This window comes from Acartia tonsa, chromosome 6 (genome assembly GCF_053477335.1).
Source record: "Acartia tonsa isolate MP-2025a chromosome 6, ASM5347733v1, whole genome shotgun sequence".
NCBI lineage: Eukaryota > Metazoa > Arthropoda > Copepoda > Calanoida > Acartiidae > Acartia > Acartia tonsa.
Window position 1 is genome coordinate 17911442 of NC_137265.1, and position 27582 is coordinate 17939023.

At 37.5% G+C, this 27582-nt stretch overlaps 1 protein-coding gene across 1 annotated transcript; it reads right to left on the reverse strand.

Annotated features, from left to right (window-relative positions):
* Positions 1-494: 494 nt before the first annotated feature.
* Positions 495-27475, reverse strand: LOC145322010 (myosin-4-like). Its single transcript, XM_080163740.1, has 21 exons — positions 27359-27475; positions 26824-26949; positions 24933-25071; positions 21433-24727; positions 20618-21322; positions 20311-20547; positions 19950-20031; positions 19372-19452; positions 19095-19166; positions 18571-18708; positions 17927-18046; positions 17595-17675; positions 17251-17301; positions 7264-7340; positions 6851-6926; positions 6316-6366; positions 5671-5739; positions 3711-3818; positions 3087-3191; positions 2455-2586; positions 495-927 (listed from the first exon to the last, which is right to left on the reverse strand). Exons 1-20 carry the CDS (start codon positions 27473-27475, stop codon positions 2479-2481), a joined length of 5838 nt encoding a protein of 1945 aa, XP_080019866.1. The 3' UTR covers positions 495-927; positions 2455-2478.
* Positions 27476-27582: the final 107 nt, after the last annotated feature.

Consider the following 27582-nt stretch of genomic DNA (forward strand, 5'->3'; position numbering starts at 1 on the left):
GAGTCGAAGCAAAAGTGTAAGTAAATTTTTTGCAAACTGCTTGATACAGGATAATGTTTATGGACATACTTAAATTTTTAGGACTTGATTATAGAGTTGCTTCGCTTATAAAATTGTTCTTTGTTGTCACAGGAATCAATATACCAAAAATCAGATCAAACGGATAATTAGATCACATAAAAATTTGTTGTTAAAAAAGTAGAAAAATCAACATGTTTAAAATGGACGTACGAACATTCTGGTAATGATTATAGAGTTGCTACACTTACTAAATCGTACCTAACTACTACAGGAATCACCATGCAAAGTTTGAAATCGAAAGGACAATTCTAACATGCCTAAATTAATGAATAAATGCTATCTATCTCGGACGGACGGACGGACGGACCGACCCTAATTATAGAAAAGCTTCGCTTTAAAAAAAAATAGTTTAAACTCGTTACGTTGCATTGTAAACATGAAGCGTATTCTAAATCGGATACGATTTATCATTGTTTTTTTTTATACAAATATTATTAAAATCTGTATTTATTTGTTAGTTAACTTAGAATAAACTTATATAATTAGATTAATTTCCTAGTATAATTATTTACAATTTAAATATTGAATATTTTATAATGTAGAAATATTTTTTTGCAATATGACTGCCAAATCCATGATGATTCGCTGGATTAAGGTTCTTAGCCATACTGAAAAATCATGTATCATATTGTAGACACTTTTCTATGAGCAATAAAACAGTAATATTAACAAACTGCAATTAATTTTTTAATTTTTCATTTTACTATTCGCAGAAAGCTGTCTTCAACACGATGCAATAAAGAAATATTACAATATTTAATAATTAAATGAAAGATTTTGAGCATGTAGATTTTTTGCAGTTGTTTGTATTCATCACTAAGCTTTGACTACTTCATTTACAGATACCTAAAAAATAAGAAAAATAACAAATTATGTAATAGTTATTTCTTTCATCGTATTATAAACGGCTTTCCGCGGATATAGAATGTACAATTATAAAACCAGTTTTTTAGCCCTGGGATGCCGAAGGCACGGGCTAAAAAGTTGGATATAATACGATGATAGACATAGTTTTTTCGTATGGATGAGAACCGGTTCCTGTCCACCGGATTCGAATGAATTCGAGAAAAGAATATATTTTTAGTAGCAGAGTAACTCTAGAAGCAGATACAAATGTAAGTCTGACAATAGGTTTTTGTAGTTTACTTTTTTAGTTTCACGTTTAAATAAATTTTTTTTTTGAAAAACTAAAATTATACATTGATTTAAATTAAACTACGGCTAGGCATAAAAACCTGTAATCATTCCAAAAATGAATAGCCTAGAACCATCACAGGACCTATGCGAAGTTCTCATAAAAAGTAGAATCGGTTAGTATACTAGTTACCCTACTACTTTATATTGTACTACTTTGTATGATAGATTGCGGCTGAAAACAGCTACTCAACTGGTACTGAGATTGCGCGGCTTGTAGTGCAGTTTTGGCGGCAGCAGACACTTACTGAATTTATCGACAATTATTGCTTTATATTTTTTCTCTTATATTGCAGCGCTTTTAATAGATATAAAAATTTTTTCTTTTTTAAAAGTACTACAGAAAAGTAAATGAGCTTTCATAACAAAGAATTTTTTGTTTATTTTTATATTTGATGAAAATTAATTTTCTTTGTTTACTTTTGAATACCTCTTTTGTTAGCAACTAATTAAAATGTTTTGAAAGTCATAGATGTATGATAATAGGCATTGTTACTATGTTAATAAATAAATAGCTGGCCTTTTTAAATTTTTTAGAAAAATGCAATTTAGGATAAGCTACTTTTAAAAACTCTCATTTTGACGAAGTTGCAATTAAGCTTAATCAGTTTATCACTAAACTAGCGGCTACACCCCTAGAGGCCTCTAGGGGCACTCAAGGATGGGGGAGTCGAATTTGATTACCCAATTTCTTATTTTAGATTTTAAAAGAAAAATTTTAAAAAATATTTTTGGGAGTGGAAATTTTTTTTTTTTTTTTGGGTGGGTCATTTTTAATTTTAGTTAAAAAAATTTTATAAAAATTTGGAGGGGGGGTATATTTTTAATTTTTTGGGGGGTTGGGGGTGTCCCACCCCCCAAGACAATAGTTATAAACCTTCCCGGGACCTATGAGAAGCTACCCTGTTAAGGAGAACCCGATCGGTTCAGTGGTTAGCGAGATCATTCTGGACACATAGACACACAGACAAACAAACAGACAGACAAACACCCTGTTACTTTAGTATAAGGATATGTCATTTTATATAACTAACCATTTTAGTTAATTATAAAATTTTGAATCAATAAATAATCAGGTAAATCTTTTATTTGTATTTTATTTGAATCGATATATTAATGTTTGAATGTTGAACAAGATTTACATGAACTGTAAGGTGATGCTCACAGCTGGCTAAATACCTTGACTAAGAATATGTATGCTGTTTAAATTTGTCTGCCCATGCTGACCTCAGCTGCTCTGTCGGCCAGCTTCACTTTGGCAAGCGCTGTTTCAGTCAGGTTGGCCTGGGATACACTCTCCTCAGCATTCAACTAAGTAATAGTTTAATTTTTTAGACAGCTTTACATGGATAGAAAAACAAAACTAGGAACAATATCATGCCTTAAAAACTTTGGGGACATTGTTAACCACGACCGTTGCTTAACAAGTAGCCCCTCCGCTCGTAGTCAGGGAGGTGATAAGCTCGAATCTTTGCCCAAAACCATGGGAGCGATATAAATAGTTAAAGTTGGGGGATTGCCTTGGCCCATAAACAGGTGCAACTCATTATCATGCACAGTTCGGACTTTTCAGACAAAGGGCATACAATTTAACGGTTGGTTGTCTGTTGGACCCAAGTACCCAAAGTCTTTACCTGAACCTGTCTGTAATTGGCCAGGTTAAGGGCAGCTATCTCCTCCGCCTTTTCTATTTGTTTCTTATAAGTACCCAAAGTGGTTACCTGAACCTGTCTGTATTTAGCTATGTTCAGGACAGCTATTTCTACAGCCTCTCCTATTTGATCTTATACCCAAGTACACAAAGTGCTTACCTGAACCTGTCTGTATTTAGCCAGGTTGAGAGCAGCAATTTCCTCCGCTTCTTCTATTTGTTTCTTGTAAGTGCGTACTTTACTCTGCAGTTGGTCAATTAAACCCTGAACAAACAATCTTGGATCAAACTAAGGTATCTATATCTTTATAACTTTATAATAATGGAAATTATAATCTTTAAAACACAAAAACACCCTTTTTTTCCTTAAATGCAAAGCTTTCTAAAACTATGAGCGGTCTGTCCGTCCCTCCATAACAGTTATTCTTTTCGCTGATTTAGTCAGAATTATCCTATTGATTTCAAACTTGACATGGTGATCAGTAAAGTACGTTTTAAAAAACATAGCCACATAAAATGTCAGTATGTAATACGTTTATAACTTTTTTGACAAAATTTTGTTTATGTAATATATTTATCCAATTAATCCAATTTTTGGATTACTTATTTCTAGGACAACAAAATAAAATGTTATAAGCAAAGCAACTCTGTAATAGAGTCTTAAAAATGTCCTTAAACAGCGTCCTGTATATAAGCAGTTGGTTTGTCTGAGGCATTCAGGCAGCCTACGCGCGGCTTCAGAGCCCAGCTAGTGGATGTTGTCATCCCTGTTATAAAAACTCACCTGCATTCTTTCCCCGTTCTTTCTATCTTCATCCTGTTGAAATGTTAGTTCGGCTATTTTTCTTTCACTTTTTCGAACATTTTTCACAGAATCCCCGCATTTTCTCAGCTAAAAAAGTATGAATTTTATGTCCCATAATGAAAAAAAAACATTAAAACAAAAATATGTAATAGTTTCTCTTAAAGTGGCATTAACCCATAAGTGCCTTAACCAGCTAAGTGGATACCCTGAACCCAACATAAACTCAATCTAACCAGTCTTAAAGAAAAGGCACTTTGAGAGGAACCTCAAAGATAATTGATTGAATCAAAGGCTTTGCTAAAGTAAATCTTGAATAGTATATGTGATCTCTATATACATTACAATTTTACTTATCTTAAGAAAAATTACTTTTATCTACAATTTAAGTTCAATAGGTTTATAATTAGGAGAAAACCTACTGTGAAAAATACGAAGAATCGCCCCTTATGGTGCGTTACCACGAAATGGACTATACCTGTAATGGGGAATAGGTTATAAAACTTTAGTTTTAAAGTATTTAATCTATCAATAAAAAAAATTGTGTAATATTTTATCTAACACCAAAATAATAACACCAAATAAACATCTATTCATCTATAATACAAAGAAGAACGATGTCTATCTGTCTGTCTGTCCGTCCGTCCCTTAAGATCTCGGTAACCACTAAACCGATCGAATTCTACTCTTCAGGGAATATACCTACTGGTCCTGTGGTGGTTTTAGGCTATTCTCTTGGGGGTGGGACACCTCCGAACCCCCAAAAAACGAATTTACGAATTTTGCGAATGTTTACGAATTTTATGAATGCGCTATTTATTCGAGAAAATTTGCGATCCATTCGTATTTTTTTCCGCTAGGTAGGTAAAAAAAGATGTAATTATACCGCTTGGGGCGAAGCCGCTAGTAATAAAGAAAGAACTACGGATATTCCTTAATGACTGTAATTCTGTAGGATATTAATCTACAAAAAGTACAAAAGTCTACACAAATATAACACAAAATAAAAGAATGATATAAAAAATAATGTAATAGGTTATAAAACTTTGGTATCTAAGCATCAAATTTATAAATTATGTAATATTTTATTTAACGCCAAAATAATAAAAATAAATCTATTCATGACTTTAAAAGTACTAGTTAAACATTATAAAATGCTGTTTATTCATTTTCTTAGCCAAGTCTAATTTATGATTATTAGACTTTTAGAATTTGAAATTTCAGCAACTCTGTAAGACAGCAATTAATGTTACTTGTACTATTGGACGTATATTTTTAAGCCATACTTTACACAGTTAGGGTAGGTCTATCCGTCAGTCTATCCTTTACAGATAGCTTTGACCAGCGATTTTAAACTTTCCAAAATTGCAAGATGATTCCTATAATAGATAGGTACAATTTAGAAAGCATATCAACTCTATAATCATGATATATAACTTTTTAAATTGTGTGTAAATTCTAAACTTATATTTGTAAATGTTTGTTTGTTAGATTGTCTGATTAGTTAAATTTCGCTTTTGTATATGTTAACATGCTTGTTTTCTTTAGAAAGGTCCTTTTTTTATTAGTCTATTGAAAGTAAGGATTACTTACATATGATCTTAAGCTTTTAAAGCACCTTTTATCCATAAATCTAACTAATTATCTATTTACAATTTTGATAATTGCTTTTCAATCTACCTTTCTGTCTATCTATTTAACTATCGAATACTATACCTCATGGGCACGACAAGACTCCAACACTCTTATTACTTTCCTCTTTATCTATTTTTTTTATCTATATAAATCTGTCATTCTATACCTCTAAATATCTACCCAACTATCAGTAATATATCTCATGAAAAAAGATAATTCTCTAACTCTCTAAATCGTGTTTCCATTTTTTATTGATTTTCTATCTATCTTTCTCTCTACCTATCTTTCGGTCTATCTAACTATATACCTCATGGTCAAGACAAGACTCCAACTCTCTAATTCTTGTTTCCATTTTACTCATTGCTTTTCTTCCACTCTTAAAAGATTGGCAGACTGTAATTGATTGCTTTGTTCATAAATGTTTGGGAATAGTCTCTTTCGTAGAATCGCCTCATAAGGGGCGATTCGTCGTATTTTTAAAATTGCTTTTTATAGGTTATTTTAGGTTAGGTTAGGTTATATTGGGTTAGGTGATTGCCCCACAGGGTTAGGTAACTTAGCCCCGCAGGATTAGAGCCCCCCTGCAGGGGCTAGAAATAGGAGAAAAAGTCCCATAAGGTGCGATGTTACGAAAGGGACTATAACCAAATGTTTTAAAATTTAATAGACCTTAGCTTGAAGATTAATGTAAACATTACGTGTAATCTACTTGTAACTTTAAAAAAGTAGTTTATAGGGTCATTCTCTTTTTTTAAATTATAAAAATAGGACAATGCCCAAAGCATGATAAAAAGTACATTAAGCATCTGTATTTTCATAACACTTCGAGGTTGCTTTGATATCATTATTCAAAAAAATTCATTTTCCGATTTTTTTATTAATTAGTCTCGCTAAAATGTTTGTTTTCATGTAATTTATATATCATTGATTTTTTAGAAACTTTTCAATTTACCTTTAGAGCAGATTGTTCAACTTCATCCAATTGACTTTCTTTATCTTTCACCTTAAACAAATTATAATTAATTTGTTTAAGCATTTTGTTTAAGTTGAGAAATTATAAAACATAATATTTATTTCTCGCATCGTATTCCAAACAGCTTTCCGCGGATATAGAATGTACAATTATGATTGTACATTTCTATATTCGTAGAAAGCTGGATATAATACGATGCTAGACATAGTTTTTTCGTATGGATGAGAACCGGTTCCTATCCACCGGATTCGAATGAATACAAGAAAAATAATTACATTAAATACTAAATCCAGACTTACAGGAACTTTTTTGCGGAGTTTTAGTCATTCTATGGTCTATGTCTACTTAATACAGTCGTTACCTTTTAGTTAAAGAAATTGAAAAAAGAAAAAAATATCTAGGGAAAATATGTTTGATTTCATCCTGTTACTTATGTAAAGCTTCCCAAAAATTTACAGCTCAATCGATTATCTAAGATTAAAATTCTTATTACTGCATATAATAATGACCTGACCTGAGCCTCGAGTAGCTTCCTGTCACTTTCTAGCTGTTGGGCCATCATTTGTTCTGCACGCAGCTCATCCGCCAGTCTAAAAAGAACACCGAAATTCTACTTAATGATTCTGTGGAGCTATATTCCACTAAATTATGTGAAATAATTATATCATTTAAAATATTGCTTTTAAAAAAGGTAAACATTTGATTATAATAAATATACAAACTTTATGGGATAAGTATAATTATAGAGTTGTTATGCTCTCTAAATTTTACCTAATTATTACAATAATCATAATGCTAAGATTGAATTTTATATAACAACAAAGATTAACTCAAATAGTTATCCGTCATTCGCTTTATAAAACGTAAGACATTATTTCAACGTAATGAGGTAACAGAGATTTTAAGCAACAGAAGTAAATATTATACCTGGCAGCATCCAGCATAATATTCCTTGCTTTCTCAGCTGATAGCTGGGCTTCACTTCTTAGCTCATCTAAGTCATTCTAAAATTAACAAAATTAATTATATCCATAGAAAGCGCAGCCAAAAAATAGAAACATTACTATTTTAGAAAGACTCAGTCGCAACCGTTTAACTCGAAGCTTTAATAGTCCAGCTACCGGAAGCTGCAGCCATCTGACCAAACGCCTTTTTTAGCAGCTGTAGCCGTTTAAATAATTAATAATTAAGACAAAACTGAAGAAGATGGAGCAAACAACTGTACAGATTTAGAAAAAAATTGGCAACTTGACGAAAGAATCAGCAACACACTCTCTCAGTCACTTTAAGCTGCTGCAGCAGCAACCTTGCATTCAGCCTCAGCAGCATTAAGCCGCTGCTATTATAAATAATAAACAGGCGTAAGAACTGCAATGAATAATGAAAGAAAAGGTGTAATACAAAAACTATGGCTTTGAAACAGAAAATTCTAGTTTTAATTTAACATAAAAATACCCACTACTAATATACGTCTATATTGTTTAGCTACGAAAACTTCCATCAACTTAAAATTATAACAGATAAAAAGAATTCTTAATTCTGTTATGAAAAGAATTATCTATGGCTTAGAAACAGAAAATTCTAGTTTTAATTAAACATAAAAATACTCATTAATGTACGTACCATATAGCTAGAAAAACTTTTTGGTCTTCCATCAACTTGAAATTATAACAGAAAAGAAAGAATTATCAAGAAGAAGTTAATAAAAACGAGAAAAAAATATTATGTAAAAATTCATAATTCGGTTATGAAAGCAGCTTAAACAAACAATGAAATTGAATCAGGAAATAATCACGAAACCTATACGTGTTTTTCAGTTGTCGTTGAAGGGCAACACATCGTAAAATTGACGATTTCCATTCCCCCCCCCCCCCAAATATAATTTTAGATTTATTTCGCATGTAGGTTATACCTTATTCCTGTTATGAAAGTAAGAAACCATGGATTTGAAATAGAAAACTCTAGTTTTAATTAAACCTAAATATACCAATTAAATGTACGTACTAATAATGAAACTTTTTGGTCTTCCATCAACTTAAAATCATAAGAGAATAAAAGAATTATCCAGAAGAAATTAACAAAAATGAGAAGAAAATTTTTTTTTTAATCCGTTTATGAAACCACGGATTTATCTCTTTAATCGTTATTCAAGCATCTAAAATACCCCAAAACCCTGTTTTTATTTTTAACATATTTCTAAAGACTGTAAATTACAAGGGTGCCCGAAGTTTTGGGTACTTAGATTGCATTTTAATTGGATAATTCAAAATTTATATTGTCCAAACTTTTCAACCAATAATTTTGATATACAGAAGGGTACCTTTGTTCATCATAGTTTGGTACATACATCAAACTGATGTCCATTGTTTTATCCCTTATTTTTAAGAATAAAATAGGGAATGACATGTTGCATTTAAGTTTACCTTAGGAATTACTATTATATAGCGTCATTAACACTCACCAGACAATCAACCCTTTGATTGCATGATATTTGCCAGGAAGTCGTAAATGTGCATGGTAATGAGTTTTGCCTGTTTATGGACAAAGCTATTCACATAGCTTTGCACGTCTTGAGTAATCCACGATGCCACGGTTTAGACTCAAAATCAACACCTACCCACAATTAGGGTTATGATTGATACACTATATTATATGGGGACTTTACCAAATCCTTACATACGTCAATTAAGAGAATTAGTTAAACAGCTAAAAAGAGAACAGTTTTCTTTTTCATTAAAAAAGATATTGTATAGATTTAAATTCGTATAAAGAATTGAGGAAAAGTTTTAATTAATATTTTAGTTTAAATTATTTCAATTACGCACATTCTGCAAGAACTACTTTGAAATGGGGCTGAAGGTGGAGTGGTGATTAATGTAATTTTCTCGCAATCATCGGCTTTAGAGATGAATTGTTAGACACATAAAGCCTAGATCCATAATTCTTAAATTTGATCAAAAGGATAACAGTATAGAAATAATCCAATTACAAAATTGGTTATAAAATTTTCATATTTTGGTAGAAGGACCGTTATTTTTAAAATTTGATTTCATAAAAAAATGGTATAAAGCTTTGCTTTTATAATAAAGATTGACAACAACTTTTAATAGTAAAGTACATAATATTGTGGTATTCGGCAACCGTGAGCCATGCCTATGGCACCCCTGATCTAGGGCTCGGTGGAGGGTCAATGGCCCTCCCCCGAGTCCTGGGGAAGGGGTCTAGCGACCCCCTCCCTATGCTTAAAATTAATGATTGAATCTGTCATGTTTATTATGGTTAACTGTATTCCTAATTCTCCCCCACCCTTTTCAGGGATGGGGGATCATTATTGCCCAAACTGACCATTGTATATGTATTATGATGCTTTTATGTTATGATTATTTATTCCTATCCATGTAATTATTGTTTGTTGTATATAACTTCAGTATCTTTTAAACCTTCAATAAAGTGACAACTGAAATAGATGTTGATCATTATCTAGTGAATGCTAGAGAAGCGTAGCTTCTCTATAGTAAGGTGTCCACGTCTGTTACACTGCCGTAATCTAATTGAACTCCGGTGTCTGCCATTTATCCTCGGCGGATACCACAACTTTGGTGACAGCTGTGTGAGATTACGGCGAACCACAAGTGTAGAGCAGACGCGCATCTGAGGCTAAGGTACTCCCAGCAGTGAATCTGGCAAAACTGACGCAAGCAACCTGAATTACCCACCCTGGACAGCAAAGTTTAACTCTGCATCCGGCAGTTGTGGAAGCGAGACAGCGAAATTTGACGAATAACCGCGAGCAGCGCTGATATCTAACGGAGAATTGAGCGCCAAAAGGGCTGAAACAGGCCTGCGGACCGGCTGAAACAAGCCAAATAAGTGTAAACGGCTGGAAATAGGCCAACTTTACTGCAAGAAATAGCAGGATCCGAACCAGTGGCGCTAGCAGGACGGGACATTCCCTGCCGCCATCAGCCGGATTTGGATCAGCGGCGCTAGCAGGACGGGACATTCCCTGCCGCCGATAGGCTGAAACATGCCACATAGCTGCAAGCTGCGAGCTAACATACGAGTGTAGTGCACCAGAACAGAGAGAAACTACGTCAACTCCAAGTATCCTGAGAGGCTACAACGCAGCCACCCATCTAGAAAAACAGATATTATGTTACATTGCAGGGATTACCACCCTGGTGTGATGGCTAAACAATAGATTTATGAGCAAAGCTTGGCAAACAAATTGTTGTGTTGTGATAAATCTAAGAATAGAACAGGCTTGGATTTATTGTGTATTGTGATAACAGCTAAAAATAGAACAGAGTTGGTAAACAAATCTGTTATGCAATTGTGATAAGGACAAAAATAGAAGCTAGCTGTAATATAATAAAGACCCTGATATACAATCAAAACATCTCAAGCCCACAGCACAACAACAATACACCCCTTATTCCAAGGGAAAGGGAGGAGCCCCTCTCCATTGAAGGCAAATACAATCAGGGTGATATAATAGATAAGCCTAGGATTAAGAAGAAAAGGCACTATTACACCAGCACACAGTTACCTCCCTCCCTCACAGGGGAAACGGACGGAGTTACCCCCGTCCCCTCACGCGCTTCCCCCTTCCTACCCACACTAGACTAAGTCCGTCTGTAGTGTGGGGCTAGCGATCGGACACACAGAGCGCCATTCACGGGTAGCGCAACAGAGTGCGGAAAATATCATAAATTCAACGGACGAAGCGGACCAATGAGAGAGCGAGTTGAGGGGTGAGAGCGCGTTTTCCCCGTGTGCGCGGATTTGACGGTGCGGACGCGCGTTGCAAGGACAGGAGATTTCACGCACACACACACACACACACACACCGGAGCGGAGCTACTCGATAGCATTTAACAGGGGTATTTTTAGCAAATAAAGAATTACAAGCTTCTCTCCTTCTAGCTCTAGTGTGATAAAGGAAAACCCAATCAGTTCCTGACAGCAGTTCAGACCCTCAACATCTATCTACCCCTACCAGCCTACCCTACAACCTCAGCACCTAACTAGTGATAAGTACAGCTAAATTATATCTTTGCAACTAAACTACCAACCTAGTGATACAAACAGTGTTGGCTGTTAGGCTAGAAAGCCTCAAGTGACAAACCATTCATTTTAGTACTGTATAACTTTGTGCCCGCCGTTGAACCGTTGACCCAATGGACCAGCAGCAAGCCCCAGGAGGTGACCAAGCCCCAGGATGGCTCCAGGATGACCCTCAGCCGGCCCCAGCCGAGTACCGCAAGCTGATGCTGAGCAATCTGCCGGAGTATAGAGGGCCGCCCAAGCAATCCTGGTCGGCCCATATCCGCAGACTCGAGATGTCATGGGCGGCTTACCGCGTGCCACCTCATGATTCCCTCAACCGCCGCAACGCCCTCCTACTGTCACTGGTAGGGCAAGCGGCGGAAATGGCGTCCCATCTGTTTGGCGAGGCAGGCCAAGCCTTGACCTACGAACAGGTCAAGGCCGAGTGTGAATTGCTATTTCGCCCTGCTTTTGAATCCCAAACGCTTAAACAAGCGTTTAGGGATTACAAGCAACACTCGACAGAACCTATACAAGCGTACATATCAACTAAGTGCGCCTTGTATAGGGACGCCTACAACCATGAGGATCTTGAGTTGTTGGTGGACGAATTAAATCGTGGAATTCGTAACGCCAATGTAAAACGCCTCATGATGAACCATGAAATTACGAGTGTACCTGAGTACACTCGTAAGGCCATGTTCACCGTCACCATGGTTACTAAGCAACTGAAGGAAGGTGTATGCTTAGTGGACTCGACCAAAGGGCTGACTGGATCTGCTTGCATCCAGTTGCCCCAATATGACGAGTCGGAGCCAATGGAGATTGGCTCCTTGGCTCCGGGTCTCCACCAGATGGGGAAGGTCGCTCCAGATGACAAGGTCCCAGGTCGCTGCTTCCGCTGCCAGGGGAGAGGCCACCAAGCTCGAGACTGCCCAACGCCTGTGGAAGTTAGCCTAGAGGAGAGACGCACCCAGCCACGCCGTGACCGTTCTGCCAAGTGTGAGCGTTGCCACTATGACGGTCACACGGCGGCCGACTGTAGAGCTGACTGGGCCCAGGTAGCCAGCCGCAGGCGCACCGCCGATAAGGGTGCCCCTCCAGGGAAGCCCAGCAGAGTGGCCCACATGGAAGGGAGCGCGCCCCCAGCACCACAACAGCAAGCAGCCGCCCCCAGAGCTGCGGACCGAGCCGATGGGATGCCGCAGTTTGGGACTGTCCCAGCTAGGATCAACGTACTGGGCGGCGCGGCTGAACCCAACCGGGTTGGCCTAGGCTTCAGTCTTAACCATCTGGGGCCAGAGCTGATACAATCCAACAACATAGCCGAGCCAGAGGTGCTGAGGCCCCAGCCTTTTAGCCTCAACATGATGGAACCTGCCCGACTGAGCCTACCCAGCAAGAGTGGAGGGGCGCTGCCCAGCGTCCCTGAGACGGTGTATGGGGAGGCCCTGGCAGCCGCCGAACGAGAGAGGCAGGAGGTGCTAGCCAGCGCCTCTGCATCGATGTATGGGACGCCACCCGGCGTCGCCACCTGGGATGATGGGGGGGTGCTATCCAGCGCCTCCCACCCGGTGCCTGGGGCGACAACCGTCGCCGCCACCGAGATACCTGGATCCTGGAACGAGCCAGCCTCCAACCTGATGTCTGGGGCGACAACCGTCGCCGCCACCGAGAGACCTGAGTCCTGGAACGAGCCAGCGGTCCCAGAGGAAGGGGTGACACCCGTCACCCCCAGTCAGCCAGCGCCACCAGCCTGCAGGGAGAGCCCAGCTACATGCCATCCAGAGCCCCCTGCCAGCCAGAGGAACCCAGCTGCTCAACATCAGGATAAGTTGAATTTGTTAATGTGTTGTATCCAAGATATTGTAAAAACCCAGCCTTGCCTGTGCCCCCTGCACCAGAGGCTGGGGAGATTGAAATTCGGGAAAACAAGGACTTGCCTGTGCCACATGCACCTGAGTTCCTAGGGCAGGGGAGGGAAGTGAGTAAGGGCGAGCCTGTGCCACATGCACTTCAGCCCCATGCCACTGGGCATGCTTTGGACAAGGGAAGGGAGCACTTGGGGCTAGGGGAGCCGACACCCAGGCAAGTGCCAGTCGCTTGCCAGTCTGTCATTGGGGAGGGTATCGGGGTGCCTCGGCCGCATACAGATAACGCTCAATGGAAACTTGTATCTAGCCAGGAGCAGCCCAGCCGTGTCCAGTCCCAAGAAGCAGCCGTGACCAGAGCTGAAGATCCCCAGCCGCGTGTACGAGGAAGATGGTTGCCTGGAAGCCTCTCCCATTGGTGGATGGTCCTGTGGGGCCTCCTGCTGGCAGCCGTGTGGCCTACAACCAGCTACGTCCTGGTGGGATGGGACTGTGCCAACCCCACCCATGTCACATCCTACAATAAAGAAAAGATGTGTAACACGGAGCCCCTACACCAGGAGGTGCCCCTGGGCCATGAAGTACACGTCCTGCAGCAAGTCAAGGTGAGGGAAACCACCGGGTACAGTTGTCAGCTCACCGTGTCCCAGTGGACATTCAGGTGTGGAGTATGGGGTCACCTCAAGGTGACCTCGGTCCCCACCCTCATGAGGCCAACCAAGATAGACCCAGAAGCGTGCCGAGACCTGGCCAGGAACCGAGTCTACACGTTGCCAGGCAAGACCCAGCCACTGACGTTCCAGCTGAACCATCCCCTGTTCTTCACCATCGATATGGTGGGCGCCCTCGTCAACAGCCCCGAGGGGGTGGGTTGTGAAGGGGAGGACGTCCACTTCGAGGGCCAGCTATACCGCAACGAATTAGTGCTCCAGGAGCGACGGCTGCTGGTCAAGGAGGAGACCTATGTGGTGGAGGATGGACGGGTGGAGTCCCAGTCTGACCACCTGACCCTAGAGTGTCCCCATTCTGAGCTGTCCTGCATCACTGGGGAAGCAACCTACGTGTGGGACCACCTGGGAAGAGATTGCCCCTTGAGGCTGATCCGCAGCCTCCAGCCCAGCCTGGTGATGGATGCATATCTGGTTGACCATCAGGCCCAGTTTTTCATCAACATGACCAACCCCACCTCGATTGTGAACTGCGACTTCGAGGCCCATGCCACCAACCATCCAGCGTTGTTCGTGGCAGCTGACCCAGCCGCGGCTGCGCTGCCCAGAGTGTCGGCCAGGGATGTTGACGTTCCCCTTCAAGCACAAATACATGCAGGTTATATTGGGTTTACCCTGGAAACGCGCATGAAAAGCACCGCAGCAGAAGAAGTAGCGGCCAACTGCTGGAAGCTCCAGCAACTAGACCCGGCCCACCCGGTGCGTGTCCAGGGGAGCACGTTCTCGGTACTGAGGGGAGACATCCTGCTGCAGCTGACCTGCCAACGTCATAAATACGTTGTCCGCGAACACAAGGAGTGTTGGGACAAAGTGCCAGTAGAGCCCACAGGTTTTGTAGACGCTGTGACACGGGTATATAGTGAACACGCCACCAAGATTCCCTGCTCCTCCACCTACCCCCTGACTGTGCACGCGGAGGAAGGCTGGATAGAGTTAACCCCCGCTCCCAAGAAAAGGCCACCCCCGCTGGATACGCCTAAGCAATTGTTGACAGAACCCTTAGATGACTTCAGTTCAGGTGGCTTGTATTCGCAGGCTGAGTTGAACGACTGGCAACAACTGCTGGCGTTCCCAGCATACAAGAGTGCCATGCTGACCGGCCTATCCTATGGCTCCTGCGTTCAGCAAGGCAGCTGTTCGGCCACAGGAGACCATGGGATAGTGTCCTACAACATTGACCGACTGGCGGAGGAAGGAGAGGCAGCCCTGGATGTCTGGGCTGGATTTAGACAAGCCATCCACGAGTGGGGAGATGGCGCAGCCATACTGTGTTTGCTGTTGTTGATCCTCAAACTGCTGGGGGACCTAACCATCATTTCCCTGGCAGCAGCACAAGGAGGAGTCCGGGCAGCCCTGAATGCGATATCACAAGTGTTCCTGTACCATCCAGCTTTGTATAGGAAAGCGCTGGCTAGAGCCAGGCTCAACCATGCCAAGTCCCGGGACTTTTCAGTGGACTGGGATGCCATCCCCATCGGCAGGGAAGCAGCCGAGGAAATGGTGTCTATGAAATCAACTGACAGCGGGCATGACCGCCCAGGTAGGCCAGGACCGCCCTCTGGCCGACCCCGCGGCCCCTCAGGAGGACAGGCCGCTGCTCAGACGATTAACCTGGCAGCCAGCGCCCCAGCCGCTGCCAACAACAACCAGCAGGCCCCACTGCTGACCGTTCCAGCAACAACTGTGCCACCAGCAAACCTGATACCTGCCGGCGCTGACCAACGTGTCCAACCCAAGCCAGCCTCTGCCTTCTACCCCACATTGGGAGCCCATCAACCCTAAGAAGACACTCACCACTAGGATTCCATTGAATCATTATCGTTTGTATATATATCTTAGCCCTAAGGAGCGGACCGAAGGCCTCAACCACTGTCGGAAGTCTGGTAGGGAAATCATCTCCCAGCCTTCCAAGGGGAGAGTTGTGGTATTCGGCAACCGTGAGCCATGCCTATGGCACCCCTGATCTAGGGCTCGGTGGAGGGTCAATGGCCCTCCCCCGAGTCCTGGGGAAGGGGTCTAGCGACCCCCTCCCTATGCTTAAAATTAATGATTGAATCTGTCATGTTTATTATGGTTAACTGTATTCCTAATTCTCCCCCACCCTTTTCAGGGATGGGGGATCATTATTGCCCAAACTGACCATTGTATATGTATTATGATGCTTTTATGTTATGATTATTTATTCCTATCCATGTAATTATTGTTTGTTGTATATAACTTCAGTATCTTTTAAACCTTCAATAAAGTGACAACTGAAATAGATGTTGATCATTATCTAGTGAATGCTAGAGAAGCGTAGCTTCTCTATAGTAAGGTGTCCACGTCTGTTACACTGCCGTAATCTAATTGAACTCCGGTGTCTGCCATTTATCCTCGGCGGATACCACAATATAATAGACAAATAAATTGACCAAGTGAGTTATAAAGCAGATCTTCTGTGGTTAAAGAAATCTAAACAAGGAATTTCGGTCGATATTTTGAGCATTAGATCAGAAAAATATACTTCACTTTTAGAAATAAGTATGACCTAGAGTAGCACAGACTGATGAAAAGACCAATATTACGAAATATCTACTACAAAGAGTCAGCCACCCTCTCCATTAAACGTCAGATCCATAACATAATACCCATGATATGTACATACGTCTTATAGTTACTGATTAGTACGTCTTTATATGACCGAAAACTGTCATATTTTTTGTTATTTTACTCTAAGAATTGAGATTAAATATTATGTTATGTAAATTTAATCACAGTATTTGCTTTCATAATACATATGTTTTAAGTAGTACCTACTTTTGTTTTGTCAAGCTTATGACATAGTAAATATAAAAAGAACAAGGATGACAACATCCATTCGTAACGCACAAAAAAACACGGATGGACAAACGGAAAAAAAGTGATTTTTAAAGCAGATGTTCAGTGGCTAAGAAAAAAACAGAGAGAATAAGAAAGTTAGTAAACTTGGAAGATAAAAAATCTTAAAGTCTTATAAATGAATGTATCGGACTCTTACTTTTATTTCTACACAACACAGAAAATAAAAGGTCTCCTGTAGCGTGACTGGCAAACAAAGTTACATGCCAGGGCATTCACATTAGTAGGGGGAATTTTCACCCAATATCAGCCACCTATCACAAGTAGCAGCTAAGAACGTTTCCACGAAATGTTTAAGGCGATTATTAACATTGTGGAGTGTCTTCGCTTTGAACTTACTTGTATTATAATCAAAGGTTTGGTTGTAGTAAATATTAATTTAAAATTACCTGAAGATTTAGATTTTCTTGCTCCAGTTTGCGTTTGCCAGCAGTCAGAGCCTAAGTAAATTTTTCTAATCATCTAGAATTGGACCATAATTCCTTTAGAATTTAATTTGTTTTCAGTTCGCAGTCTCTTTGTTCATACTCTCATGCATTACCTCTGTTAGGGACCCTAACCTGTTGAACCTAAACTTGCAGTGCTCCAACTTTGGGGGGCTAACCAGATGAAACGACCCAACCCTTTTTTCAAATTATTTCAAAAATAGGAGTATGGATTAACAATACCTAACAAGGTATTTTATGTGAAAGAGCCATAATGTGTAAAAAAAATTATTGACAAAAGTACTTACCTGGTTTTGTACAGTTTGTTCGCCAAGAACTTCATTGGTGTCAGCTAGCTCCATCTCAAGAGCACGTCTGTTACGGTCAACCTATTTCAAGCATTTTTACTAAAGAAAAAAAGCTCTTTATAGTGCCTGTAAAAATGTCATACAATGATAGGCCAATACACAAACTAAATTACCAAGGACAGGCCAGCATACATTTTCATTGACCAATGGTAGGCCAGTGTGGCGTCATTTTTTAGTTAATAGATTCTTTTCTTTTTTATGGGATGGGATAATATAACAAATAAAAAAAATTTAAAAAAACAAATTTTAATCTTTGTGGATTAATTTGTTACCTGTTCTAGTTGAGTTCTGACCTCCTCAAGGCCGTTTTTGTTGGTATTGGCCTGGCGTTCAGAGCTCAATAATCGGTCATGCACTGCAGCTTTTGAGTTTTTCACGTCATCCAAGTTAATCTAAAGTATATTTATATGGGTGTGAAGCTCTAATGCCAAGAGTTAATTATTATGACAACTGTTACTACATATATTAGGAAAGCGTGAAATTTTAAAAGCATTAATTCAAGTGCTCTTGTATACGCAAATTTATTTTAATATATATGAATCTTAATGAGAAAAAGTTATATCTATATTATTAGTCTATGCTTTATTGGTATTCTGTTGTTTTATGGCCATACACATGCTAGATATACCTATACTAGAGATGTGAGTACCAGGTATAACTACATAATCAAAGAAATTAATGTATAAGAATAGATATATAATCCCGATAACTACCTTAATCAAGTGTTGTGTGTCTGCTATCAAAACTTTTAATATTTCCGACCCTATTGGCTGATATGCAAAGACCCAATTGAAAGTCGGCACTAGGTCCATTGGGTGGGGGTATACAGTTATTTAACCCCTCCCCCTATATTGTTTGTTTTAATATCAAAGATGCAACTATAATTGAGATAATAGCTATATGTCACAAGCCTGACCTGTGCTTGTCTAATATTCTGTTGAAGCCTGGCAATATTCCTCTGAATATCCATGTTGGCAGCATTAGTAGTTTCAAGAGCAGCTTCTAGCTCCAATACATCTGCCTCTAGTCTTTTCTTGATTCTTAGAGCATCAACCTGAATATTTGAAATTATGTAAGTTTATTTATGAAGCGTGCAGAAAGGTGTATGGTTGAATAAACCCCACTAGGTGCCACCAACCTTGACTGGGGTGTTCTACACCCCCTGATAGACCCCTCTCAAACAGCCATAGGGGTATCAAAAGTCCTTAAGATTATCATTTTTGATATCCTGCTTAGTTATGTTTAATCTTTTAATTTTATATATGATAAACAAAAAATTAGATACAATTATCTAAGATTATGAAGCAAGGACAATTATGTCCAAATGTAGCACACAAAAAAAGCAATAAATAAAAATATAGTAATATAAAAAATTGTAACAATATGATAAAATATCACTCTGGATATCCCCCCTTTTCTACAAAAATGAATAAACGTTGCCTTAGATTTGGCTTCAGATTCCAAAGTAGACTGCATACTTTCCAGAGTTTTGGCATAATTCTTTCGGGTCATCTAAAAGTATACAACACATTTTTTTTTCTCTTAGAAAAAGAAAATACAATAATGGGTATATATTGGATTAGAATGAATAAAATTTGCAATGAATTTCTAACTCAAAGATTTCTTTAAATTTTTTGTCCTTAAATTCTAACTGTGGTCACAATTTAAAAAAAAAACAATGTTCTTACATTCTGTTATCCATATGCATGAAACTTACCTGAAATTCTTCATCCTTTTCCAACAACCTTTTTTCTATCTCTTGTTTCACTTGAGCAAGATCAATGTTCAGTCTAACAACCTTCATAAATAAAATTTAAAATCCTTTAGAGTAGTGAAATTTAATTGGATTATATAAATGGCTTTACATTTTAGAGCTTGTGTTGTATAAAAAAGCACCCTTAAATCGTTATTAGCCTCTCACAAAAATCACATTTTCCCAGTTACTTAGATTAAATCTTTAACTTTTGATTACAGAATTGTGGAATTTTTTATATTTCACTTGATTTCTAACATAATCACGAAACCTTTCTGTCTCATAGAATAATACAATTACACAGGAAGATGATTTGTAAAGGAAGCAAAGCTTTGTGAAAAAAATAGTAGTCTAGGGAGTATATGGGAGTAAAGAGGGGCCTGGTTTGCTTCAATCTGTCCATATGACAAATGAATTATATATTACGTTCACATTCCTTTCCTACTGGATAAAAATACTGACCAATAAAGATAAAGACGCTTTGATACTAATAATTCATAATGCACTGTAAAGGCTATGTTAAAAGTCAACTGACTGCTAACCTTATTTTCTTCCTGTTCCAGAGCACTTTCAGCTTCAGAAAGAGCTGATTCCAATTCAAGTTTTTCAGCTTCCAGTCTCTTTCTATAAATTAAACATTCAAACATAAAAAAAAGATTTTTTTGGTTTTAAACTTAAATAGTATTTTTTTCAATCCCATTTAAAATATTTTCTATATATAGTATTTAATTTTTTTTCTGGTATTGTTAATAAATCTCAAAATAAGTAAGAATATTGTTTTCTTACTTAAAATTTCAAGAATTTTTTTCTGAATTTTGTAAGTCCAATATAAAGAAGGTAGATTATTTGTTTATGCCAAAATACATGTTTAAAATACTATCACACTTCAAATTTTCTCCTTACCTAATCTTTTCAATTTCATGAATTGATCTTCCACCTTCACTTATTTGATCCATTATATCTTTGATATCATTAGTCAATGTTTTGTTTTCCTTTCTGACCTCGTCAAGTTTGTTAACTGATTCTTCATAAGCATTCTTTATTTGGAAAAGATCTGCTGAAGCTTTTCTAGTTTCATTTTGTGATGAATCCAACTCAAGGGATGTACTTTCAACTTTGTCTCTCCATTCTCCAACAATTCTAAAGATAAATAATCAAATGACCAATTAAGTAAAATTAAAATAATTACATTTTATATTAGAAAACATACCTGTCATATTGTTTTGCTTTCTTTTCTAGAGCAGCATTAAATGAAACAGCTTGATCAAGTTGTACAGTCATATCTTTGATATCTAATTCAACTTTATTTTTTGCCTTTTCAAGTTGAATTTGCTTGTTGTTAAGATTGTTCAGTGTGTTTTCGGCCTCTGCAAGTCTTGTTTGTAATTTAAGCTTTGCTCCTTCAAGCTCTTCAATAAGTTTGAGACCATCTATTTCATATTTTTTCTTTTCAGCAGATGATTCTATTTCAACTTTTTTCAATTGGTGCAAAATGTTATCTCTGTTTACTATTTCATCATCATAATGTTCTCTAAGACCATCATATTGATGCTCTAGATTTCTGTACTTTGCTAGTAAAGCAGCTCTTTCTCTAGATTCATCCTCACAAATGTTTTGTTGCTCCTTAAGTGCAGCAGCTAGTGAATGGACAGTTCTAGAATTAGCAAAAGCTGTGTTATCAAGCTCTTGAAGTTGTCTCAGCAAATCAGCATTTTCAGCATTTAGTCTCTGCTTTGCATTTTCAAAGTCAGCTAAAGTGAATTTGGAAGTATCATTTTTCTTGTTTATTTCAGCTAGATGCTGTGAAAGACTTTTATAAGATTTTTCAGCACTGGCCTTAGATCTGTCAACTTCCTCAGTGCCAGCCCGCAGCTCATCAATTTCAGTGATGATTTGATACTTATCCTTTTCAATCCTAAAAATTATTTATATTTTATATATAAATGAATATATTTTATACAATATGCTGAAAGAAAAATGATTAAAGCATTTTTTTACAATTTAAAGAAATAATAGAAATCTTACTTGTGTTTTAGGATTGAAAGCTGTTCAATTTGTTCATTCATTTCCATCATAGCATCTTGATGCCTCTTTTTTAAACTGGTTATGTTGGACTCATGCTGTATACCAACCTCTTCAAGATCTTTTCTTAGTCTTGATATTTCAGCATCTCTTTTCTTATTAAGTTCAATCTGAGCTTCTGTAGCACCACTTGCTTCATTTAACCTTTCATTTAACTCATCCAACTCTCTAGCCATATCAGATCTTTGTCTATCAGCTTTAGCTCTAGCTTGCCTCTCTGCTTCTAACTCATCTTCTAAGTCTTCAACTCTACCCTGAAGTTCTTTGATAGATTTTTGACTCTTTGAAACATTTACTTGCTCACCATCCAGTTTTACTTGTAAGTTACTTAGTTCCTTTTCTTTTCTGGCCAAGGTATTTTCTTGTTCTTTGTTATCTCTTTCAATATCAACACATTGTTGTTGAGCAATCTTAAGGTCTCCTTCGATCTTCCTCCTCTCTTTTTCAACAAGAGCTCTTGCCCTTTTTTCTTTATCATAAGAATTCTCTAAGTCATCCAATGTATTTTCAAGTTTGGATTTTACTTTTAGCAAGTGATCAAGCTTCTCTCCAATAACTTGTTTCTCATTTTCTGAATTAGCAACTCCCTCTGAAATAATTTTCTTAGTCTTGTTCATCTTGTTAATTACCTCATCTTGCTGGGCAATCTGATCATTGAGTCCTTGAATGGTGTGATCCTTTCCTGATTTTTCTTGCTCAAGTCTGGTAACTAGCAAATCAAGATCTTGTAGTTCCGATTTAAGTGTTCTCACTTCAGTCTCTTTCTCTTTTTTAACATTTTCAGCCTTAATTCTATCATTCTCCATTGTTTTTAATTCAGAAAGTCCTTCTGTTAACTTCATATCTAACTCCTCTTTGGCAGATTTGATGTTTGCTTGTTTTTCATGTAGATGTGTTATATTTCCCTGCTCATTTTCAATCTTTGCTTTGAGATTTTTGTTTCTTATTGCTATTTCCTCATTTTCCTTCTCCAATTTAGCCTTCAGCTCGAGCTTTTCAATATAAACATCATAGGTATCTTTGGCTCTTTGTTCAAGCTGTCTCAACTCTTCCTCTGGATTAGGTAGACCAATAAGATTTCTTGTTTTCTGAATAAGAATGAACCAACCCCAGTCCTTACATCTCAGGTATTTTCTTAGATTAGCTTGACACACAGTAAGCAATTCAATTCTATCCCTTTTCTTTATATATTCAGCTCTTTTCAAGTATTTGAATGCCTCTCCTTGAAGTTTTCTTGTTAATTTCATTACAATATCATCCCTAATTTCTTCTAATTTAGCCATTGCTCCTGCTCTAAAGAACACCATAGTATTTCCAAGTCTGTAATTCTCTGCAGGAAAAGAAATCTTATTCATCAAGGCCAGCACAGCTTTCTTTTCATCTTCACTACTGGTAATTTCCTCTTTAGCAACTATCCAATATCTTTCTCTAAATTCTTTGTACTCAATTCTGTTGGGAAATCCTCTCATACAAATTCTAATTCCTTCTAAAACACCATTACAAGTTAGTTGGTGCATTACTAAGGGAGCTTCAATTGCTCCTGGCTGTTTATGATTGTTTGGAACTATACATCTTACAAAATGTGGCTCGCAGCTGTTTAGAGTTTTCATAAGTTCTTGCAGAGATTGTAAGTAAACAGAAGAAACAGTTTTACCAGCATTACCTTTCTTTTTCTTCTTACCATCATCCTTCACAACAGATGTAGGTTGGCCAGGATGATCTCTCCAAAGATGAACTAGAAGATCGTTGGTGCTAGTTGATTTTATAACCTCAATAACAGTGTCATTTACAGGATCTTTATTCTTTTCAAGCCAACCTGATACATTGTAAGAAACAATACCTGCATAATGATTAATAGCAAAATGAGCGTGTTTATCTGTTTTGGATTGAGGCTTCAGAAAGACTGGAATCTTGCCTAAAGATGCATTCAATTTATCTTCTAGAGTTTTATCAGTTGCTTTTGGAAATAATGATTCCTCTTCTAATATAGCCCAAAGGCCCATTGGCTTTTCAAACATGACAATACAAGCTTGCAAATCTAATCCAAAATCAACCATTTGCCAATCAATACCTTCTCCAATATAAGTTTCCTGCTCTACAACAAACATGTGGTGATTAAAGAACTGTTGCAATTTTTCATTGACAAAGTTTATAGATAGTTGTTCAAAGCCATTGTAGTCAAATATTTCAAATCCTGCAATATCAAGCACAGCACAGAACATTGTCTTCTTCATCTGTGAATCAATGAGAGTTTCATTACACTTTTCAATGAGCCATTTAAAAAGTCTTTCATAAGTAGCTCTTGCTATCCCACCAACAGCATTGGTTGCTTGTTCAACATTTTGACCTTTTGTAACCCATTCTGTACCAACCTTGATTCTTGGTTTGCAGAAGGCTTTAATCATCGCTGTAACATCAATACCACACAGTGCTGCAGCTTTGCTGGTAAAGGATCCTTCATTCATGCAAGGACATTCAGCTTGCTCATCTCTTCCCTTTTGAACAAATTCAACTTCACCAAATGTCATAACAGCAGCTGTAAGTTTATAACAATTGAGCTTTTCTTCCTGAAGAAAGCCAAGAACATTGAATGCATCCTCAGTAAACTCTAATTCCTCATTATCATCAATAGATTCAACTTTAGTCTTACCTTGAGATACATAGGAATAGTCATATATATCATTGCTTAGTTGGCATAAATTTTTCAGTCCACTAGCAATTGTATTTCCATAATCTTGAACCATCTGATAAAAGATATGATAAGATCTTTCAACTTCTTGCTGTTCAGTAATTCTAGATTTCTCAAGAAGGTAAGAAACAATGTCACATCCTGCAAGCTTACCAGATGGATTAAAGAAAATCCTGATGAATTTACCAAACCTGGATGAGTTGTCATTTCTCGAGGTCTTAGCATTTCCATAGGATTCTAGAATTGGATTAGTAGCAACAATTTGATCTTCAATTGAGATCTTTCTTTCAGATTTCTTGCCAGAAGATGCAACAATAGCTAGGTAGGTTATAACCTTTTTAGTATTTTCAGTTTTACCAGCACCTGACTCACCAGTAATCAGCATGGCCTGATTTTTCTGATTGTTGATCATTCCTCTGTAGGCAGTTTCTGCAATGGCCCAGAGATGTGGGGGAACCTCATTTCTTCTTTTTCCCAGGTATACTTTGGCAACCCTGTGGGTGTAGAGAGGGTACCTCTTGTAGGGGTTCACAACAACCATGAACAATCCTAGTAACATCTAATTGAACCTACCTTTTCAAATATTATGTATAATAAAGATTGTGTTCTCTTTCAACTATCTTAGTTTTTTCATATTTATCATGATTATTAAAATAGGCTATAACTTTCTTGACAAAAAAAGACAAAAAATGTTCAGGCTAATAATGGAATTAAGTTTTTTTTCTATAAAAAATTGGTTTGAAGTTACTCATACCTGAATTAGTATGAATCAGCTTGGACTGATATCTCGTTTTAAGATTCCAGAAAACAGATGGATCATTAAGAAAGGTTAAGTTGACCATGTCCTCACACTTTTCAAACTTGGGAGGGTTCACCTTACCTACTTCAGCAGCCTAAAACCATTAAAACAATTAAAAATTAATAAACCATACTAATTACTTACTAATTAATTATTGCACTGAGTTGGATAAGTAACCAAATTTCACAACTACTTTTTATATTAAAATATATAAAAATAAAAACTACAGATCTGGATCCTGACGTTGATTCCCACAGGTTACAAAAGCCACCCACAATAGCAGCAACTAAAGTGAAATGTAGCCAGTAGCAGCTATAACTGCAAAGATTTAAATCGGCCGCAGCATTTGTAGTTTTATGAGATAGAAAGACAGAGCGAGAGTGTAAGAAAAAAAATATAGATAGAAAGAAATTAAGTTGGACATTAAACTTTATGGAACAACCTTTGTCAAAAAAAACTATTCTTTTTCATAATAAAAACAATGGATATAGAATATGTGTAGATATTATGACAGTTTCAAACAAGTTTCACTTTATTAGAGAACATGAAAATCTGATGTAAGATGCGAATAATATATCCATTCTAAAAACCACCAGTAAAACAATCTTTGAATCTACTTTTCTTTAAATCATTCTTGTCTAATACTTTCTTGTCATTGTTTTGGCCTTTATGAGTATATTTTTAAGTTTAATTAGAAAATATTGCCTATTTTTTTATATAAAGATTCATATTTTTTAGCTATTACTAAATAACTGTTTTTGGTAAAAAAAGATATAATCATCATGATTCTCAAATTTAAAAAACACATTAAAACAAGGATTGAATCAATGGTAAAAGTAAAGCTTGTTCACAAAGAAACAATATTAAAGATTTTCTTAAATATTGATATTATTTATGATGAAAATATTTATGCATTAAGATAAGAAAGAACAAGGATGACAACATCCATAAAAGCGAAGCACTGAAACGGTACGACAAACGGACATTAACACTTGTATAGTGTTAGAACTTAATTATCATAATATAAATTTATAAGAGTCAAAGCAAAATTGTAAGTAAATTTGTTGAAAAACTGCTTGATACAGGAAAATTTTTATGGACATACTTACATTTTTAGGACTTGATTATAGAGTTGCTTCGCTTAATACATTATACTTTGTTGTCCAAGGAATCAATATACCAAAAATCAGATCAATCCGATGATTAGATCACATAAAAATTAGTTGTTAAAAAAGTAAAAAAATCAACATGTTTAAAATGGACGTACGGACATTTTGGTAATGATTATAGAGTTGCTACGCTTTCTAAATCGTACCTAATTACTAAAGGAATCACCATGCAAAATTTGAAATCGATAGGACAATTCTAACATGCCTAAATTAACGGAAAAAGCTATCCGTTACGGACGGACGGACGGACGGACGTACGGACGTACGGACGGACGGACGGACCGACCCTAATTATAGAAAAGCTTCGCTTTTAAAAATAGATAACCAATAAAATACACATAATGAAACAAATAATACATTAAAATAATCAAATAATTGGTGACTTTATGACTTGAAGAGTAATTTTTTATGCTTAGAATTAAACATATCTAATTTAAACATAGTAGTTCCTAAGGCACTAACATCCCAAATATTGAAAACAGCCAACCCCTTGATTGCATGACCTTTATCTGGAAGTCTCAACAATGTGAGATAATGAGTTGTACCTGTTTAGGGCTAAAACATTCCCTCTGCTATCACTTTTAATTTGGTACCAGATAGCGGCCTTTATTATGACGTGGATTCGAACCCATCACTACCTCAACGATGAGCTACTTTTTATTACAAATAAAACCTACCTTATGGGTGAACTTTTCATGGGCCACTGCCACAACACACTTGCTCTTGGGATCATCCAGGTCTCCTGACTCCAGGATACCCTCCCGGAATCCTCCAGTCTTGGGGTCAGGAATCCAAACAGATCCCTGTGGGAAAAAAATTATCAATCCTTAAATTAAATAGATATTCTACACTATGAACAAATGAATCTTACTATTCATCTGACTTTAATTACACAATAAAACAAATTTATGAACCTTGGTTTAATAAAAAATTGACTAATTTTTACAGCTGATTTCGGTGATTTACGGCAAAGTACCTTGTTAAGCACAGAAAACCTTGCATGAATATAAGGGGGTATCAATTTTATTTTATTTTGTTTGTTACTTTAGGTCATGTAAGGTTAGGTTAAATTGGGTTATGTTTAGTCCCGCAGGGAAAAGTAGTAAAAATACTACCCCTACTTGTTTTCAATTTATTTTAAAAATAAGCTAATGGGTTTCATTGCTCGACATGTACTTTAAGGGTAAAAACCTTGTGACCTTAATATTTTACCTTTGTATCATAAGGCTTGGCCATGTCCTTCCTCCTGGTGTCCATGGAGGGGACCAGGTAGTCAGATGGATCCGGATCTGGCAGCCCAGTTTTGCTCAGCTTGATATGGCCAGGCATGATCTGAAAATAATAAATACTATTCCTAGCCGGCAGTTTAAACTTATCACCCGTGGATCATAATGGCAAGACCTAATGATATAAAAATAAATCTAACATAAACAATA